General features: G+C 35.3%; 1 protein-coding gene across 2 annotated transcripts in view; it reads right to left on the reverse strand.

The window, feature by feature from the left end:
* Positions 1 to 21,942, reverse strand: part of Kap3 (kinesin associated protein 3) — a 261,015-nt gene that overhangs the window by 120,480 nt on the left and 118,593 nt on the right. For both annotated transcript variants that reach the window (XM_067121283.1, XM_067121282.1), the window contains one exon: positions 19,672 to 19,871. Coding sequence is in view for 1 of the 2 variants with exons in the window: in XM_067121282.1 (XP_066977383.1) it covers positions 19,672 to 19,767 (96 nt within the window). In the remaining variant the exon portion in view is untranslated. The remainder of the gene's footprint in view (positions 1 to 19,671; positions 19,872 to 21,942) is intronic.

Below are 21,942 nucleotides of genomic sequence, written 5' to 3' on the forward strand. Positions count from 1 at the left end.
GGGGGATGTAATATTCATGAGGAAAACAGAATTGCTCTTTTTTTTTCTTTTTTTTTTCGGTTTGCGGCACTTTCTCCCTTACTCCCTCGACAAACAAGAATAACTATAACTGTTTTTCTTTTATTTTTTTTCCTCTCAAGTCATCTTTCTAATTCTAAAGCACTTTCTAATTATAGAAAAGAGTATGTTGGGACGCGTAAGCTATCTAAATATACACTCACACACAAGCATAGATTTAGAAAACAATTCTAGTGAGGGCAATAGATATTAATGGATGTGCCAAATATACTTGTCTTGTTGGAAAGTCAGCGATGGTTATAATTGGTGGCCGAGTAAAAGAAAGCTTAAAATATAAAAGGATGCAAGTACCAGATTTTAATTCTTAATAGCCAGTTTAAATTAGCACACACACACACACATACAATATATATATATATATATATATATATATATATATATATATATATATATACACATATTTATATACATGCATTCATATACACATTTTATATTATAATATATATATATATATATATATATATATATATATATATATATATATATATATATAATTCCCATCACAACAAGTAAACATATGCAAGTATGGTCAAGACCCAAGCAGCTCATTTCAACTCTCAACAGCAGAATGGAATGTGGCTGTCACAGACTTTCCGACGACTGAAGCTGCAATGTTTACTCCCGAGGAAATCATTCCTATAGCAAAATGTCAAGAGAAGGTTCAAACGTGATTGAAATGCCTGGTGGGGACCTCAGGACTTGTAGGTCCAAAGGCTGAATGGAAAGGGCGGGTTGAAAGGTAAGGTTAATGATCACTACCTTTCAAAACTCACAACACATTACAGTTCCTTCTAAGAACATAGGCAGCGACAGGTCATGTACCTACGTAGCTTTCATGTGCCCTGTTCGACCATTGCAGATACTCAGCATCTCGATATTTCTATGAGTAGAATTATTATTTTTGTGTATTATTTCACAAGGTTAATTACTGATCCTGGCTAGATGAACTTGTGAAATGTGTATATTCTCAAATCTTACTGGAATTCATTCTGACAAAATTTTGTTTTCCAAGTGAGAGCGTAAAGAAAAGACTACGAGAAATTAACTAAGCCTATAACTACGGGGCACATATTCCCAGTGTTCAATAGAATCTCTTGATCAAAGGGAACGGATGTCCTAATCTACATATAACTGAGAAATACGGTTTGACTTTCAGGTCTCATCATAACACGAAAAATGCCTTAATATGTAACTCATCTATAGATAATTTCTTTTAGCGACCATTTAAAATGAATAAAAGCATGACAAAGCCGTTGGATCAAAAGGGCAAAAATATGCAGAATAGTCGGGAAAGTTTTCTGATAAAGGAAAGAGTGTAAAATATATAAGAATATCAACTTGGGGTTGGAGCAAAAGGTCAACAATATTCGGACAGGTCGGGAAAGTATTCTGATGGAAAGAAGGGAGTTCCTTAATTCCTGTTTTTTTTTCCTTTTCTTTTCTTCCCACGCTCGTCGTCATCATCTCCAGGAAGGTGAAAAACAGCGGAAGACGCCGATTATTCTCCACGACAAAGGGCGCGGCCAACTTAACACCGTCATGCTACTTTAGCAGAAGATAGTTGGTAGAGGATAAGAGATAAGCGAAGTTTGGAGGTCTATGCAGGTCTGCTCAACAAACTTCCTAAGGTTTATTGAGGAATAAGGAAGTTGTGCTTCACTAGCGAATTGAATGAAAAGTCAGAATATTAAATGATGCATAGCCTATATAAAGAGAAAATGCATGGCTAACCGGTTGTGATAAAACATGGGAAGACTTTTCTTCAGAGCGCCTGGACCTAGTTTAAATGAAGGGTCTTAAAGACAGCGGTAATAAGGAAGTAACGTATAGTAGATAGGCACGAGTATGAATAACCAAAATATGAAATGTATAAAGAAAATAAAAAGGGTCTACTTGTAAAGATCAACATAAACCGAGGAAAGACATCCCATTAAAGACAGATGATTGTCAGATTCCATACACTGAATCCCTCCCTTTTTTTTTTTGGTCTCAAAGTAACCCACTGCCGATAAATCCAGATTCACTAAGTTTGTTCAAAGTTGCTAACCATTAATTTATGTAGATGACCTCCAAATGGTCAAGGAAGCTTCAGTGCCAGTCCCATGTTCTGTAGCTGAAGACGGGTAAGGTGTATATATATATATATATATATATATATATATATATATATATATATATATATATATATATATATATATATATATATATATATATATATATATTATAAAACATGTATATGTGCATATATACAGTATATATATATGTATATATATATATATATATATATATATATATATATATATATATATATATATATATATATATATACAGAGAGAGAGAGAGAGAGAGAGAGAGAGAGAGAGAGAGAGAGAGAGAGAGAGAGAGAGAGAGATACAAATTCCAGTGAAAAACAAATACAAAAAATTATCCAAGGCAGATGACTGAAAGTCGTGAAAGAACTATAATGTCAAATGACAGACGAAGAAAGAAAACAATCACAAAAAAAAAAAAAAAAAAAAGAGAGAGAGAGAAAAAGGGTGAATCCCAGTGGAGGGCGAAACAGCAGAGGTGAGCAAAGCGTAATGGGAGCTTTCGCTCTCTTGTTCATTCGGTTGTAAATGGTTTAACCATAGAAAGCGTATAAATACGGACCCTCCCTAGCCTGCGCCCCCAACCCCGTCAACCTTTAAATCTATTTGTACTTGCATTTGATGGGAGGAGGAGGAGGAGGAGGAGGAGAAGGAGGGGGGAAAGAGGAGGAGGTTGGTTTGAGCGAACATCCCATAAATCGTTCATGGACATCCAGAGAAGTGAATCGAAGCTAATGGTTAGCTTTCACAACTTTCTCTCTCTCTCTCTCTCTCTCTCTCTCTCTCTCTCTCTCTCTCTCTCCATCATCATCATTTTCCAATCTATCTTCATCTACTATTATATTGCTGGAACCTTCTTCATAACATGAATTAAACTTACAATATTTTCATCATATCTGAAATTTCAAAAAAAAAATATATATATAAATTATTTTATTATTTTGGTCATAACTCAAACTTCAAGTATTCCTAATACCCAATTTAATTCTGAATAATCGAGATTTTTAAGAAAACCCCCAATCAAGTTAACAATATTTCTAATGGCCGACTTTTAAATTCTAATCATGATTCCGTTTTTCCTGACTTATAAGCTTCCAGTCTCATGAGATATTGTGACTTTTTCGTCGAACTTTACGACAGAAATGGAAGCAAAAACTATAACGGCAGGAAGTGTCGAATTTCCCTGACCCATTCAAAGGCACGAACACGGAGACATCTTCATCTTTGCATGAAACAGCGCTTTGAGCAAGCGCTTCGGAGTCAAGGGAAAAGGAGACACTATGAACGCAGACACTTTGGCGAAAATGTGTCAGATAATTCAGTAGCATACTTATACATCAATTATCTCATTACTGGCATGAATGCAAGTCGTGAGTGACATTTAACATGCACTGCAGAGGTTTCACTGTTTGACTGCGCTCTCCCTCTACTTTATGATGGTAATGCGGTTGATTAATCTCTCTCTCTCTCAAGTTTATGATGATTATGCAATTAATCTCTCTCTCTCTCTCTCTCAATCTTTCTGTCTTTTCAGTTTATGATTAATGCAATTAATCACTCTCTCTCTACACTTTATGGTGGTAATGCAATTTCTCTCTCTCTCTCTCTCTCCCTTTACAGTTAATTAATGCAATTAATCTCGTTCTCTCTCTCTATAGAGCTTATGATGGTAATGCAACCAATCAATCAATCAATCTCTCTCTCTCTCTCTCTCTCTCTCTCTCTCTCTCTCTCTCTCTCTCAATCAATATATATATATATATATATATATATATATATATATATATATATATATATATATATATATATATATATATATATATATATATATATATATATATATTATGATGATAATGTAATTAATCTCCCTCTCTACAATTTATGATGGTAATGTAATTAATCTCTCTCTCTCTCTCAAATTTATGATGGTAATTTAATTAATATTTCTCTCTCTCTCTCTCTCTCTCTCTCTCTCTCTCTCTCTCTCTCTCTCTCTCTCCCCACGACTGTCACTTTTCAAAGCAGGGCCTCGTCAACACATCATTGTGACGATCAGGAAAAAGCTCTTATTATTAGATTCGTCACACGTATCTTAAACTGTGGGACTAATTTCGAACGGCCGATGCAAAACACCAGCTCCGATGACGTAAGGTATTTAATGATGGTCACGCTCCTGATGATTACATTATGATGATCACCTACCCTGCGCATTTCTCACGTACTTTTTACGCAAGAAAGCGTGAGATCGGAAATTAGGAGTTGTGGGTGTTAGTTATTCACGTTAAGGAGGCTGTCAGCCACATCAGATGTTTGGGAGAAGTCGGTGAGTTTCGATAGCAAGATGAGAGCTTTGTTATTATTTTTCTTTCTTTCTCTCTCTCTCTCTCTCTCTCTCTCTCTCTCTCTCTCTCTCTGCAGTTTATGATGGTAATTAAATTAATCTCTCTCTCTCTCTACAGTTTATGATGGTGATTAAATTAATCTCTCTCTCTCTCTCTCTCTACAGTTTATGATGGTAATTAAATTAATCTCTCTCTCTCTCTCTCTCTCTCTCTCTCTCTTTAGTTTTTAGGTCCACGAATTACTCACATTTTAGTTCTGTTGCTTGTATGCAGATACTGAGATAAGCGAAGAATTAAAATAAAACCTGAATATTTTTTATTCATATAAAAATATCGAAAATAGAATTTAATAAGATGAGAGAGAGAGAGAGAGAGAGAGAGAGAGAGAGAGAGAGAGAGAGAGAGAGAGAGAGAGAGAGAGAGAGAGACCTAGTAGCATGGATGTTGCAAATCAGAGCGCGCGACGGACGGTCGCCCCGGATGGAAAGTAAATCCCAGCTAATGTGGATCTGTCAAAAATCCTCATTCGTATGGAAGAAGAAGAAGAAGAAGGAGAAGAAGAAGTCGGTGTGGCGTGACTCGACAAATATTGTGAAAGTTATCTCTCGTTATGATGAAGTTTCGCTCGTTCCCGCAATCGGCGCGTGACGCTTTCCAATAACGCCCACTTCGGCCGACTAAGCCTCCTCCGCCAGAAGTCGCTTGCGCACTCACAAAGTCTCCAGAAAAGAAAACGAGTAAAAAACGCGCCAAAGAAACGAGTTTTCTGTACATCGTATAATCAAGACCACCGAAAATAGATCTATCTTTCGGTGGTCTCGGTATAAAGCTGTATGAGCCTTGGCCCACGAAACTCTCTGCCGGCCGTGGTGGCCTGTCCTATATCGTTGCCAGAAGCACGATTATGCCTAACTTTAACCTTAAATAAAATAAAAATAAAAAAACTACTGAGGCTAGAGGGCTGCAATTTGGTATGTTTGATGATTGTGGGGTGGATGATCAACATACCAATTTGCAATGGCCTCAGTAGTTTTTAAGATCTGAGGGCGGACAGAATAAAGTGCGGATGGACAGACAAAGCCGGCACAACAGTTTTCTTTTCAGAAAACTAAAACTACTTAGTATTTATTTTCAATGGCGATAAGTTGTTTGCAGTATGGCTTATTTAAATACAAGGGAATTTTCCTTATGTATAAATCCAAACAATTTATTTTAGCAATTCAGTTCAGTTTCATTATCTGTCAAAGCCTTCAGAAAAGAAATAACCTTCGTATTTCTTTTCAATGGTGATAAATTATTTGCTGTACGGCCTATAAAAATACAGTTTCCCCTATGTATAAATCCAGATAACTTCTTTTAGCAATTCGGTTAATCAAGTTTAATAAAAGCTTACCAAAAAGCCTTGTTATGAGGATATGGACACTGCAGCAGCCTTATTGTATGTCTCTGAGAACCTTGAAGATTTTGTCTTTTTTCGGGTGAACTGACAAAAATCATTTTGAAGCAAATATAAAACAATATGTTCCCACGTTCTGATATGGCCATGCACAGTTTAATTAATAAATTTAAATCCCTGACGTCATTTGTTTTTAAAGTGTCAATGAATAACTTAATGCAGCGCCCAGGAAGTGTGAAAAATCTTTCTCAGATCTTTTTAAGATATTTTGCGGTACATTAACATAAATAGCTTCTAAAATTATATTCGAGCACAGATTACTGAATTAAACGAGCTAGTATCTTAGAATATTCGAAATATCTTGACCAGTCCTCTGAAGTGACAATGAACAGCGTGAATTAGCGTTTGGAAAAACTGAAATTTCTTTTGAGACAGAGCCACTGTTCACGGAATGATGCTGCTTATGTAACATAAAGTTATTCAGAGCATCAGAAATTCCATTAACATATTCTCTAAAATACATGCTAGTAAATTAGAGATGAGTTTCTCTGTCCCACTATAACTGAATTTTAAGACCCGAAGTTGCTCATGTACCCCCAAAATCTTCGAGGAAATTTATTTTTCTCTTTAATCACCAATGGACAGATCACGTCAGACTCTACGATAAGGAAAGGACGCAAGTACATATTGACAGTCTATACCTCATGCCATTCCCATTCCCGGATAAGAGTAGGGCGAATGTTGGGTTAACAGACCTGTCTCCCAAAACATTAATTGTTACTGCAGTTAACAACATACGTTGGCTGTCAGATGAAAGCAGCAAAGGTTAGCAAAGAGCGTAAAAAAAATATGGGAAGTAAAGTTTACTTGCGACACCATAATGAAAATCAAATTATATCCAGACCCCTGTGGCCTTTGGCGTAGGGAGAGATGTTGATGCCTGAGAGAGACCCGAGGTCAGTCACTCTCCCGCAGGACTGAACTTTTAAAAATTCATAATCTGGAGAGAGCAACAGTCGTCTGCGGTTACGTTGGCGATTCAAGAGGATTATATACAGGCAGATAGCTCCTATCTCCATGCCTGTGAAACGTTTTCGTCGTATGAAAGCTGGATGATACATTACAATATAAAAGACCCTAAAGTTCAAGGATAACTTACACAGACTGAGAAATAAAAAAAGGAAAGGAAATAATGGATAACTAATGCAACATGAGGGTAATTAATAGTGTAGGGAGAGAGACTGATGCATAACTAATATGACAGGAACAGGGACTGATTGATAGATATCAACTGAAGGCTAAGTAAAAACAAGCAATAGAATATTTAATTTGCGCTGCATACACCAATTCATATCTATCATCTACGTTACTAACTTCTTTCAGAAATTTTTGTTTAAAAAGAGCAGAATTTCTTCTTTTGAAATTAAATCAAAATGCATAAGAGATGATAGCTAGGCTATAATCAGTATGACATAACTGTCACAGCCAATTTTGTAAAATCAAGGATTTGTACATGCAACCGAGAAGATTCTACATTAATAAGATCAGAAAGAATTTCTAGGTTAGTGATAACAAAGAGATTCCTCCAACTTAATGGGACCAGAAATATGAAAAGACGAACTCAGTCAGCACGTAAATTCCGCAGAGACTAAATCCAGTGCTACAAAAATAATAATAATAATAATAATAATAATAATAATAATAATAATAATAATAATAATAATAATAATAATAATAATAATAATAATAATAATAATAATAAAGGGTCAACAAATGATACTGTAAAAGTGAAAACTTGAAGCACGCAACACCAAAAGAATGAAGATTTTCATCTGAATGTGACCTTGAAAATGGAGGAGCTTTTTGCTCAAGGGAGAAAAGAGAAATTCCAGCCTAGTGAGATCAAAATAGTGAAGAGCTTCAAGCTTAGTGAGATAAAAATAATTAAGAGCTTACGGCTTAGTGAGATCAAAATAATAAAGAGCTTCAAGCTGAGTGAGATCAAAATAGTGAAGAATTTGAAGCTTAGTGAGATCAAAATAAAGAGCTTCCCGCTTAGTGAGATCAAAATGAAGAGCTTCCCGCTACTACTGAGATCAAAATAACGAAGAGCTTCAAGCTTAGTGAGATTAAAATAATAAAGAGCTTAAAGCTTAGTGAGATCAAAATAGTGAAGAACTTCAAGCTTAGCGAGATCAAAATAATGAAGAGCTTCAAGCTTAGTGGGATCAAAATAATGAAGAGCTTACAGCTTAGTGAGATCAAAATAATGAAGAGCTTCAAGCTTAGCGAGATCAAAATAATGAAGAGCTTAAAGCTTAGTGAGATCAAAATAGTGAAGAACTTCCATCTTAGTGAGATAAAAATAGTGAAGAGCTTCCAACTTAGTGAGATCAAAATAATGAAGTTTCAAGCTTAGCGAGATCAAAATAGTGAAGAGCTTCAAGCTTAATGAGATCCAAATAATGAAGAGTTTCAAGCTCAGTGAGATCAAAATAATGAAGAGCTTCATGCTTAGTGGAATCAAGACGCCAAAAGAGCGAAGAGCTTCAAGTTTAGTGAGACCAAACACGTAAGGAGCTTCATGTTCAAGAACACCAGAAACGTGAAGAGCTTCAGAATCCGTTTAACCATCTAAATGAAATTATCAAGGCTAACATAAGACTATAAAATAACGAGCTTCAAACGAAACAGCACTGTTATGTATGAATGCATGCATATGCTTGCAAGGACATACTGAGAGAGAGAGAGAGAGAGAGAGAGAGAGAGAGAGAGAGAGAGAGAGAGAGAGAGAGAGAGCAATGCCATCTAGTTCTTTTGGTGAAAAGCCTGCAGTATTTTTTCGGCTTATTAAATAAATACCAATTTGATGGAACGGTTTGTTTCAATAATTCACACCTCGTATAGATAGTGGAAACGCAACTGATATCTTTAAGTGAAGTCACATTTCATAAAAAAAAGACCAAAACTTTTTTTAGACAATAAGAATTCGAAAATTTTGCAAATGATAGTCAGTCATTGCATCTGTCAGGAGTAGAGAGACCAGACTGAAACGTCATTCAAGTAGAGGGATCTGACTGAAAAGCAGTAGCCTTAGCAGAGCACCCTTTCTTTTAGTTTTCTGTAAAAGAAAACTATTGTGCCAGCTTTTCTGTCCGTCCGCACTTTTTCTGTCCACACTTTTTCTGTCTGCCCTCAGATCTTAAAAACTACTGAGGCTAGAGGGCTGCAAATTGGCATGTTGATCATCCACCCTCCAATCATCAAACATACCAAATTGCAGCCCTCTAGGCTTAGTAGTTTTGATTTTATTAAAGGTTAAAGTTAGCCATAATCGTGCTTCTGGCAACGATACAGGATATGCCACCACCGGGCCGTGGTTAAAGCTTCGTGAGCCACGGCTCATACAGCATTATACCGAGATCACCGAAAGGTAGATCTACTTTCGGTGGCCTTGATTATACGCTGTAGCGGCTGTATAGAAAACTCGATTGCGCCGAAGAAACTTCGACGCATATTTTACTGGTTTTCGACGTATACGCTTCATGACTCGAAGTTTTCATTCTAATGTGTTACACGTTTCTGAAATCAAGATCACTGGCAAGTCAGTCGTGTTAGTGGAACCTTGGACTATTAAAGAGACGAAGAAATCTGTAGAAAAAATAAATCTATAAATTTGCTCTACAAGGAAAAAACAAGAGATAGCGAAAACTACATTAATTCAGAAACCTGTTTAAGCAGGACAAGTAAAGTGGTTGCCTCTAACTAATGTAAATAAATGAGTCCTTTTGTAAATCAGCTCACTGGTGCCTTACTGTATTTGAGTTTCTGACTATGAAAATCATAGCCTAGAGGACATTTGTACAGTATGTATGAATGAATACAATTGACCTATACTAAATAAGGATTACATAAATTCTCTGAATCCATTATTCACCTCCGCAACGCCTCTCTCTCTCTCTCTCTCCCTCTACCTGCGTACTGCATTACGAAGTACAGTTGTCAATACGAGAGTAAGGTTTTTAGGGAGCAACAGGTTGTCTGTCAATAAGACGGTACGTCAGTCACGCACCGTGACTTCAGTAATAGCGGATGTATGCGTCCGCCAGCAAGCTTCACGATTCAGGAGGAAAGCTCAGATGAAGAAGGAGTGAGATCTTTTATCTCTCCGTCCTGTCAAGAGTCATTGTTTCACCTCGGAAACGACCAATCTCAAAATGGCCTGAGGTCATCTTATACAATTTCTCTTATTCTTAATAAATGCATATAAATTTTGTTAATTGATGTATAGAAGGATAGATACATTGCAGATACATCTGGATAAATGAATTTCTGTATGATTGAAAGAATAGAACCCTAAACTAAATAGTTACCTGGAATTACGAATGTAACATGAAACTTAAAACTCTGCCACGGGGATTGGAATTAATAAGCTCATGCTGGTTCCAAGCACGGAATAAAGAAGAGGGCTGAACGCAGCATGAACGTCCCTGCTTCTAGCAGTGGGCTACATTGAGGCCCGAACCCCACCAGAGTGAATGAGTGTGCTAGTATATAAATAAAAACATCCATGAAGGTAGGAATGCGCAGGTGGATATAAGTTTGCACGATAACTTTCATTCTATTTTTTGTCTCACTAAGCATATGTTTAATAAACATGATTTTATTAATTTGTAAACTGTTTTCTTTTAATATTTCTCAACAGGAAAGGTATGTGTATACGTATGAATTCTATTTTCCCTTTAAATCTTGTTGAACAGCAAACTCTTATATAAAATACACCCACACATAATTTATATACATATGTACATACATGCATTCATATATAAACATACACAATATATATATATACATATATATATATATATATATATATATATATATATATATATATATATATATATATATAAATTAGATGAGAGAGAGAGAGAGAGAGAGAGAGAGAGAGAGAGAGAGAGAGAGAGAGAGAGAGAGAGAGAGAGAGGCGATACTGGCATGCAGAGTTCACGCAAGGTAAAGGTGAATGGCGCAGTGTGTTTGGATGGTTCGATTCATTGCTGGTGGCTAGTCTGTGCAGATATAAGAACCAGCTAGTTTTGTGGAAACTTTCTAAACACGGGGTTCACCCTCGATTCCGCCAGTAATGTTACGAAAGAAAAATAGATCTAAGAATATGGAGCAATAAACAACAGTTGATGAATAAAAGATATGAGGGTCTGTACAAAATATTTAGGAGGTAGAACAAGTGTCTTTGGAAGCAAAGGGATTGTTTAACTACTCCTCCCTTATGGAAGTGAGGTGGGGATGTTGAATTTCAACGAGAGAAACCCGGTGGAAGCTTTCAAGATGCATAGTATACTTGGAGTCAAAAAAGCTGAAAGGTTGAGAAATGTTAAAATACAAAGTAGTGTTAAAAAGGTTAGCTGGATGAAAAGACTGACAAGAATATTTTGAGTGGTTTAGTCATATGGCGACTGGTTAGTGAAATGAGTGGAATACCCAGCAGTACCACGAGGGGGCACGAAGAAGTACCTAGAAAGCTAGTTGGAGTAAAAGATTTATGAAACAAAAGTACTAATATCTAGGAAACGAGAAACTGCGAACGAGAATCAAGTGACACAATTTGCGTGTGAGAGTCGGGAATGGTTTTAACGAGCTGCTGATGAACCTTTCAACCTTTTAAGAAAGAATGCTGCTGTGACACTTGTCTTATATTTCCTCTGGAGCCACCTGCAGTTAGAGGAAGCAAGGACAGATTTACACACACACAGACTATATATATATATATATATATATATATATATATATATATATATATATATATATATATATATATATATATATATATATATATATATATATATATATATATATATATATATATATGTGTGTGTGTGTGTGTGTGTGTGTGTGTGTGTGTGTGTGTGTGTATGTGTGTGTGTAAGTGCGATTGTATGCGTGTGCGTGAGTTTTAAAAGCAAAACTTTCAACTGAGTAACCCAAATGTAATGCCTGGATGACCACAATTTTATGGTAGCGTATACTCTGGAGAGTGTTTGTGGTGTGAGGTAAATGCAATCCACAAAGTGTGAAATTAAGCATTGCATGGAATACCTAAGAATTCTGTAGTGCTCAAAATCTTATGGCAAAGTACTTAACATTCAACATATTCCTTATGCGTTCTCTAGAATATCGATTTTATTTCTGGCAATGTCTGACACTAGCCAAAATGAACCCAGTGAAGTTACCTTACCACAATCCATACCTAAACCTAATCTCATCTAACGTAACTTGAACTAGACTCTAGCTTGAGAATTAAAATCTAAACCTTTTTGTAGAGATTGATTTTAAACATGAACTGTTTATTGCAAACTTTGCCTAAATATGAAAACTGATAGGAAAGGCAGAACATTTAAAACTGGAATTCCTTGAAGCATGAGACCTTTTAACGGTTGCTGGAGCTGTTTACATTTTCGTTTCTAGTTTTCTGTACAAGAAAACTATTGAGATGGCTTTGCTGTCCGTCCGCACTTTTTCTGTTTATTTTATTTAAGGTTAAAGTCGGCCATAATCGTACTCTGACATCGCTACGGGTACCAACAACACATGCCACCACCGGACCGTGGCTGAAAGTTTCGTGGGCCGCGGCTAAGAGTTTCATTGGCCAAGGCTGGAAGTTTCATACAGCATATGCTGTACAGAACACTCGATTGCGCCGAAGAAACTTCGACGCATTTTTTACCTGTTTATTATTATTACTTTTTGCTCTCGGCAAAGAAATGACAATTCTCTCTTCATATTTGAAGTCTCACAACCCACTTCTCATACTCGCTACGGCAATAAACACTGAAAAAAAGTCCCTGGTAGAATTTTACATGCGACCGAACGCAGGTTGGAGACTTCAATCAACAGATTACACAGAAAAACAACAGATCGCGATGGATGAGGGAGATAGAGAAACTGAGACGGTGACCATCCTCCCAATTTTTGCATTGGGGGGAGGAGCCTCCTGGCGCGGAGGAAAAAGGGCGTGTACATACATGCGTGCTCCGCCCACCTCATATGAGGAACAATTGTTCCATAGTGCAAACGTGGAATCACAAAGAGGATGGGGTGCATACAAGTAAGAAAAGGTACATTCTACTTTTTACTCGAAAATACAGTACATAGTTACATCTGTAATTATATACGTACAAACACACATAATATATATATTATATATATATATATATATATATATATATATATATATATATATATATTTATATATATATATATATATATATATATATATATATATATATATATATATATATATATATATAGTTACATCTGTAATTATATATATACAAACACAAACATATATATATATATATATATATATATATATATATATATATATATATATATAATGGGAGAGAGAGAGAGAGAGAGAGAGAGAGAGAGAGAGAGAGAGAGAGAGAGAGAGAGAGAGAGAGAGAATTACATTCAATAAGTTTGAATGCCTGAGGAAAACTGGTTGGTCACACAAAGTATCAATGGCTCTTATTAATGAAGATTGATAAGAGAAAACCTGCATTGAAAGGAAAAAATAATCTTGGCGAAAACACAGGAGAGAGAGAGAGAGAGAGAGAGAGAGAGAGAGAGAGAGAGAGAGAGAGAGAGAGAGAGAGAGAGCGCCAACCAGCCACGAACAAGAGTGACGAACATGAGAGCCTCAAGTGCGAGCTCCTTCAAGAGGAAATCATTGAAGCTTCTCTCTCTCTCTCTCTCTCTCTCTCTCTCTCTCTCTCTCTCTCTCTCTCTCTCTCTCTCTCTCTCTCTCTCTAATAAGCAACGTGACATCTGTTGTTTCTCAGACTCTGTTCTGACCCACTTGCAGTCCACAAGATGGCCAGGGATTCATTCGAACGGCCTCTGGACTTCTGGAGGTACGAGAGAGGAGATGCCTAGCTCGTACTTTTTCAACAACTTTTCCTAAGTTATAAGATCAATATTATTATTATTATTATTATTATTATTATTATTATTATGGACCAAGCTCACAGGGGCCACTGACTTGAAATTCAAGCTTCCAGGGAATATGGTGTTCATTTGGAAAAAGTAACAGAAGGTAATAAGGAACACAAAAAGAATAGAAAAAATAAATTAATAGTTAAAAAATAAATAGATATATAGATCGATAGAAGAGAAGCTATAGAGTCTGTGTTCACTGTAATTTACAGAGTTGATATAAGAGATGAGGAGGTTTCGTTTCTTGTCCATAGACGTTACTAGAGGAATTCAGTCACAGATAAATAAATGGTATGAACTGTATACAGCATTTATTAGTAGTACAGATATTATACAATAAAACAAATAAATATATTGTACTTTTTTTAGTATCGTACTGAATAATGGTAATGATAAAACACGAGTTTCTCCTTTTTATTCGTAGAGAATCGTATGATATAACGATATAAGGAGCTTATGTTTCTGAACACTTTAATATGAATCCAATCAATTATAATTCAGCTAGATAACAAGGGAGAAATTCAGAAATTTGGTTCATTTAAAAAACTCCAATTATTTGTTATATTCTTCCTTGCTGTTAGATACTATGAACAGTAACAATTTGGTTTTATTTGAAAAAACTTTAATCATATTATATTTTGCCTTGATATTAGATGCTATGAACAGCAATAATCTTATTCTATTTCAAGAATCGTTAATCATGTTATATTTTTCCTTGGTTCTTAGACACTTTAAACGGTAATAATTCGGTTTTATTTGCAAACTCTTTAACCAGTTACTATATTATTCCTTGCTGTCAAATACTACGAAGACCAACCTATCCTATGCTAACTGTAGAAGCTAGAAAATGAAATCAGATTCTCTGGATGCCTGCCAGAGGACGCCTTAAGCCTCCCAGATTTCCCCAGATAGGTTTCACTTGCAAGAAACCGCTTTTAGAAGCGGTTAAGGAAACCGCCCGTAGAAGCAGCGAAAACTTGGAGGAAGCCTTCGTGCGGTACATCCCGCTCGGAGAGGATGACAAGAGTTTGCTTCCTATTATGTGAAAGAAAAAAGAACCTGGGAAAAGAAAAATATAGAAGGAAAGGGTGTACGGATAGAGAGAAGAGACTGGTTGGAGCAATGAGGAAAATATGAGGCAGGAAGACAATTTAAGAGGAATAAGGAAAAGGAAGAAGTACGTAAGAAAACTGGCTAAATAATAATAATAATAATAATAATAATAATAATAATAATAATAATAATAACTGAGTAAGTACACCGTTAACGGGGAGATGAAAAAGAAAAATTCCATCAATATGGATGATAAAAATTTCCTGACAATAAAGGGAAGTTGATAGGCAACCTTATGAGTAAAAAATATATAGAAAGAGTTAAAACAGACAAAAATTGAGGATTAATCAAGTTCAAGGTCACAGGGTTACTTAAACAATTATGGCATTTAACCAAAACAACAGTAGCAACAGAAGCAAAAAATTGTGATAACGATAACGACAACAGTAACATCAATTAGGTGACGACCAGACTGAATCAGCCTCGAAGCGTAATGAACTAGTTACTGAACTGTGAAAATTTCCATAGATCCCGACCTCAATATTCGCCAGCAGTTTCATTAAATCTGACGACATTTTCTTCAGGTCTTTCATGAAATTTTTTACCACATCTTCACGAAAATTTTCGAGAGATAGGAATTAATCTTCTCATAGAATTTCTCTCTCTCTCTCTCTCTCTCTCTCTCTCTCTCTCTCTCTCTCTCTCTCTCTCTCTCTCTTATATATATATATATATATATATATATATATATATATATATATATATATATATATATATATATATATATATATATATAATGTAAATTTTTTTACAGTGGGAGAGTGAGACACGCAGCTACCAGTCATGGATATTTAGTCTCTCGAACAGTAATTTTAAAGGAATAGTGGCTACATCTAACTAGAAATGAAAGAAGTAGAATAACTTTGATGCTGATATAATGAGCAGGAAGCAATATAGTAGAGTAACTTTGATGCTGATACAATGAGCAGGAAGCAATAAAGTAGAGCAACTTTGATGCTGATATAATGAGCAGGAAGCAATAGAGTAGAGCAACTTTGATGCTGATACAATGAGCAGGAAGCAATAAAGCAGAATAATTTTGATGCTGATACAATGAGCAGAAAGCAATAAAGTCAATCCCTTCTTCCAAGATTTCCTAACAGAACAATAAAAATAACGGTAAAAAGAAAGACTTAAATTGTGCACAAAAAATTCAATTTCCAGTAAAGGAGATTGGGACTCATAACTGAACTGAATATCAAGAATTACATCCTCGGGAAAGAAAGACAGTATGTAACAGGCATCAAGACGCAAATGTATAAAAAGTAATTTCAGTAACTATTTTCCTATTTGCTCCGTTACTAGAGTATTAGAAGGTACATTAGGAATAAAACATTAAAGCCTTGCTAGTTTTGGCTAAGAGAATGTTTCACTGCCTTTATCAAAAGACCGATTATTCTGGTTGGCCATACGGACCACATGCCAAACAATTATGCAGATTTTATTATATTCTAATTAGGCTCCACCGTCACGGGTATTGAGATTCGCAAATGAATATGGGCCATGAAATCTAATAATAGATTTTTTCGTTAAGAAGCCCAAAAATAAATTCTATCGTCATAAGTTCTAAAAATAAATTCTCTCTCTTCTCATTCTTCCTCTTCGACTATCTGTCAGTTTTTTTTTTTTATTATCTAAGACGAGGTTTAGAGATTAGCTGTTAAATAATTCTCTCTCTCTCTCTCTCTCTCTTTCTACATACACACACACACACACACACACACACACACACACACACACACACACACACACACACACACACACACATATATATATATATATATATATATATATATATATATATATATATATATATATATCAGTAAATGCTATTTTTATGTAATTACTGTCTCTTTACTTGCTGTTTTACAAGATCAAATTTTGGAAAATTTCACAATGAATCCAACAACACCCAAAAAAAAAAACAAAGACTAACTGCTACAGGGTTATTTTGCCACCCTCATCTCCCTAAATTCATGCCCGTATCTGATAATAAGACCTTTATCCTGGAATACCACCTCCTGATACAGCTATTTCAATCGACCACAAATTCTGTCCGAACTCCATCTCCTGACCTTTCGAAATTCGGGAACTCTTCTGTTAGAAGCTGAATTGATTTTTACTCTTTAATAAATATTATTTCTATTTTCAAAAGATATTGAGATGACATAAGCGAATCCCGTCCGTTGATATTGAACGAGAAACTGAGAGCTCAAGAATATGAGTATGTTGATTTCACTAGTCTCTCGGTACCTGGGAAGTATATATCTTGTCCTTTGTCGAGTTCGCCATACCCTTGAGGTCGATTATTTCGGGGCACACACACAAAAACTGGTTTCTGAGGATTTGGTTTGGATTCTTCCACACCGAAATTGCGACGTGAAATACTAGAATAATCACAAAATTATATATAAAAAAAGGGGGGGACGTTTTTTCTTCGAAAACAGAATAAAGAATCACACGTAAATTTCAACCCTGAAAAAAAAGTCATGCCGAAAATCTGAAGAAGTTAGCTTCTTTACCAAAGAAAGATCACTGAAGGGCTTAGGTACAATTCCGAGAATCGACGAACATGAAAAGCGAGAAGCATTACCGTAACTTGAACAGTGGAAGCGACCTAAATCCTTATCTTGTTTTTAAAAAAATACAACACTAACATGGCACTTACCAATGAATGGCAGATACCACTGGTATGTAAGTTCTCATGGCCCTGCTGAAACTTGTGAAGGGCCTCAGGTGTGTGGTGGGAGCGGCAATGGGTCGCAACGGAACCCGAAATATCAACATAGTGCGTAGATGAATTACGAGTTCAATTTCCGAGGGAAATGTGTATTAAAAGTGAAGTTCAGCTGGTACCACACTAACGAATACGAGGTAATATATATTTATTCTTCCTGTCAGAAAGCATGCGACACTGGAACGCAAGATTACATACACAAATCAGTCAGCAAACCATTCAAGCCCTCGTATGAAAGTCATACCATTCACCTTTCTTAATGTCGAATTTCATCACTGTTAAAATTTCCCATTCAAGACTTGGGAAAAGAAAATTTACTAAAGTTCTGCAACACCAAAAAATGTAATGAACTGTAAAGAAAATATTTCATTGTCTTCTAATAAAATGAACGTGTATTTTAAAACTTCGCACTTATGAATCTATAAAAACAATGTTTCGTTTACTTCTATATTCTTTGATTTTTTAAAATAAAACATGGATCCATAAACAAAATCATTCATAATTTTAATTTGTACTGGATCTTGCAACTAGGTGCTTATTATTATGCTTTTAATAAAGCATGATTAGGACAGTGATTTTTGGACAAATAGTAATAATAATAATAATAATAATAATAATAATAATAATAATAATAATAATAATAATAATAATAATAATAATAATGATTTTGAGCAAATGAATGTGAGTTTAAACTATAAAGCCTCAGCTGATTTTAGAATGAATTCCATGTAAATATCCTCATGATATCTGATTACTTTCTTCATGATTAACTGACGAGCGGTGTATATATATTTACTTATCAGTTACTCGAATTCCATTCTTACTTTAATAATAAATTCCTGATTAAGTCCTTAACTTTAATTTCAAAATAGTTTTTTAAAAATCTGTCTAGATTTCAATTATTAACTACAAATTCATGTCAAGATAATTGATACATAATTCACAAAACTTCATTCCTAGATATTTTCCGAGCTAACTATTCCTAATAAAATTTATACTGTTTTTTTTTCAGGAATTTGGATATATAGCTTATTAATTATTCAAGCAAAATACAAGACGGAAGCTGCAAATCAAACATGCTCGGAGAGCAGTAAACGTAAGTCATTTTATAAAAGATCCACGCTTACCTCGCCTGCGAATCATAACCTTTGCATCAGGGCATACGAGCAAGTTCTTTCATTCCGAGTCTTTTTTTAAGATCAAACTTACACGTTTATCGTAACTGCGGCTTTTGTTAAATAACAATAGTTTCACTTCGATCCTGAAGCAATAAGCATAAATTACCGTCATTAATAAAGAAAGTTTTGACATTCTTTCCACCAAATGCTTTGAGAAAGTTGTTGTTGTTTGTTGTTAGCGATGTAACATTATTAAGATGACCTTTTTTATATGTGAAACTCGTACGGTGGAAGTTTGCGAGACTTTCTCATCTTCCCTAAACATAGATTCAGCCCAAAAACATTCGTGAAAGTTATGTCGATAAACTGCTCTTAGAGATGCTCTGGCAGTCATGGTCTCGCGTTGATATTTTCACAGGTTTTGTTTTGATCAGATCTGTTGTTTTTGCTAATATCTCTCCACGTTACTTTCCAAGAATTGCTATCAATTTTTTTTAAAGAAAGTATTAAAAGAATCAAGCGATCGATGTGTAATCATTTTTTGTTTGTCCTCTTTTGGAGAAGTGTGGAAATGGTATATCGAAAATCAGGGGCAGTTTAACAGTACGGAAACTAGACAATTTTTCATTGTATCTTTCATGAATTTAAATATTAAAAGGATTTTTCACCTGCTCCAATACGAGATTAAGAAATCACATAAAAAATATAGTATTGCGGCTATACACAGCAAGTATGAAAAAAATAACGTATAAATAAAGAGCAAATAAATATACCAGTCACTCACCGCAGCCTTGGAGACCTGTTTCTTGTCTTTACTGATCAACTTCGTTGTTTGGGAAATTACCAGATAATAGCCCAATAACTTCAACATCCAGTACATCTTGACAGCATTTAGTACATGACGATATGCGTTAGTTACGGTACTGCTTGCGTTTATTTGGTGGTCAATGAGTCTGTGGTTTCGGTGCTTGCCTCATCCCGTGCCTGCGGGTGAGAGAGAAACGGGAACTCATTAAGAATTTATGTCAACTAATTTTGACATTTCTACAGGAACACCTAAGGTAATGATTATCACGAAATTTTAGGTTTGAATATATTTTTAATGTTTCTACAAGGGCCAGTGGAGAAGTGTCTCTTCTCTCTTGGCTATGGTCGCATAAAGCTCAGCAAAATTTTTCAAGTCATAAAAATCGTCTAAAAAATCATATAGTCTACCTCCAGTAGAAATATTTCAAGTTGACGAAAAGTAAACTTATAAATTTTTGTACTGTGGTGTTGGTCAGTTGGGCTGGTTCCTAGCTACGCTGCTTTTTCATAAATTCACTTAAATTATTTATGATACGCGTCCTCCATGAAAAAGAAAATCTTTTAAAAAGGGAGAAATATTCAAATACTCAATAAAACTGTTTAAAAACTGAAGCCATTTTTCAATCACAGTTTTACTACTAAAATTAAAACAGAATCAATCGACTTTATTCTTAATGAGAGTAGAGGTAAGACGAGGTGAAATCTCGTAAGTAAAGCTCTCATCCCATCTGTAGACAAACAAGTGAAACTCTTCAACGAAAGCTGTTTTTAGCTAAATGCGAGAACTCGCAGACGAAAGCCTCCGGGTGATTTCAACTCCCTCTCGGATACCTATCTTTAGATTCCACAAGTAATGTTTTCTGTGCTAGATCCGGTTGCGAGCAGTGATCTTTCTAATCATTAACCGCCGGAGAGACGAAGTTATGGGGAAGCTGAGAGAGAGAGAGAGAGAGAGAGAGAGAGAGAGAGAGAGAGAGAGAGAGAGAGAGAGAGAGAATAATCTGTTGACGAATAATTTTTTTAAGAAATAAATAATTAAAAGTAATAGACATCTGTGGACAAATAAGTGAAACTCCTCAACGAAAGCTGTTTTTAGCTAAATGCGAGAGAACTCACAGACGAAAGCCTCGCGGTGATTTCAACTCCTCTCAGATACCTATCTTTAGATTCCACAAGTAGTGTTTTCTGAGCTACATCCGGTTACGAGCGGTGATCTTTTCAAATTTTTAACTGCCGGAGAGAAGAAGGTATGGGGAAGATGAGAGAGAGAGAGAGAGAGAGAGAGAGAGAGAGAGAGAGAGAGAGAGAGAGAGAGAGAGAGAGGAATGAACTGTTGACGAACAAATAATTTTTACGAAATAAATAGTAGTACAAAATAGCGTAAGAAATAAAATCTTGCAACTAGAAAGGAAATATGGGAAGGTTTAATTTTTTAAATATATGAAAACACCAAAAAACTGAATTCTCTCTGCCATCTGGAAAAAAGGTCTTACAGAAAATTTATGTCAAGTCTTCATATATAGTAACTTACAACCGGCAGAATCTAAAACACGAAGCGAACGAATTCTTGAAACATAAACGATGGGAACATTCCCACGCGAAATCAAAAGCTGTTGAACAAACCCGATGAAATAACATGGTGGAGAAAAATAAGTAAAGTTATTCCAGAAACGCACCGCTAAAATGGCTTAAGCGCTGGTCGAGAGGGACCGAAAGGTGAGAGTGAAACTGCGACCGACTATTGGGGAGAAAATCACTGATACAGGATTTGTGGGTGTAAGTGAAAAATGGAGGAAAGATCGAGATGTAGGAAAGTGGTAATAGGTGAACTAAATGAAAAAGAAAACACTGGGCGGAGTAGGTTAAACATTCAGTAGAAACAGAGCCGAAAGTAATGTATAAATATATATATATATATATATATATATATATATATATACACAATACATACATACATACATACATACAATATATATATATATATATATATATATATATATATATATATATATATATATATATATATACATATACATATGCACTATATATATTTACAGTATATATGATAACTTTACAGAAAACACAAAAACTAAAGAAAAACTCGTTTTCTGTAAATAAACGATTTATTACCCTCACACATGCTATTATTAGAGATCACACCACAAGCTGAAATATTTGCGAAAGCGAGGAAAAATGCGGATGTTCACGGGAGATCGAAATTGAAGGAAAAGCTGAGAAGTCTCTCTCT

This window comes from Macrobrachium rosenbergii, chromosome 19 (assembly GCF_040412425.1).
Source record: "Macrobrachium rosenbergii isolate ZJJX-2024 chromosome 19, ASM4041242v1, whole genome shotgun sequence".
NCBI lineage: Eukaryota > Metazoa > Arthropoda > Malacostraca > Decapoda > Palaemonidae > Macrobrachium > Macrobrachium rosenbergii.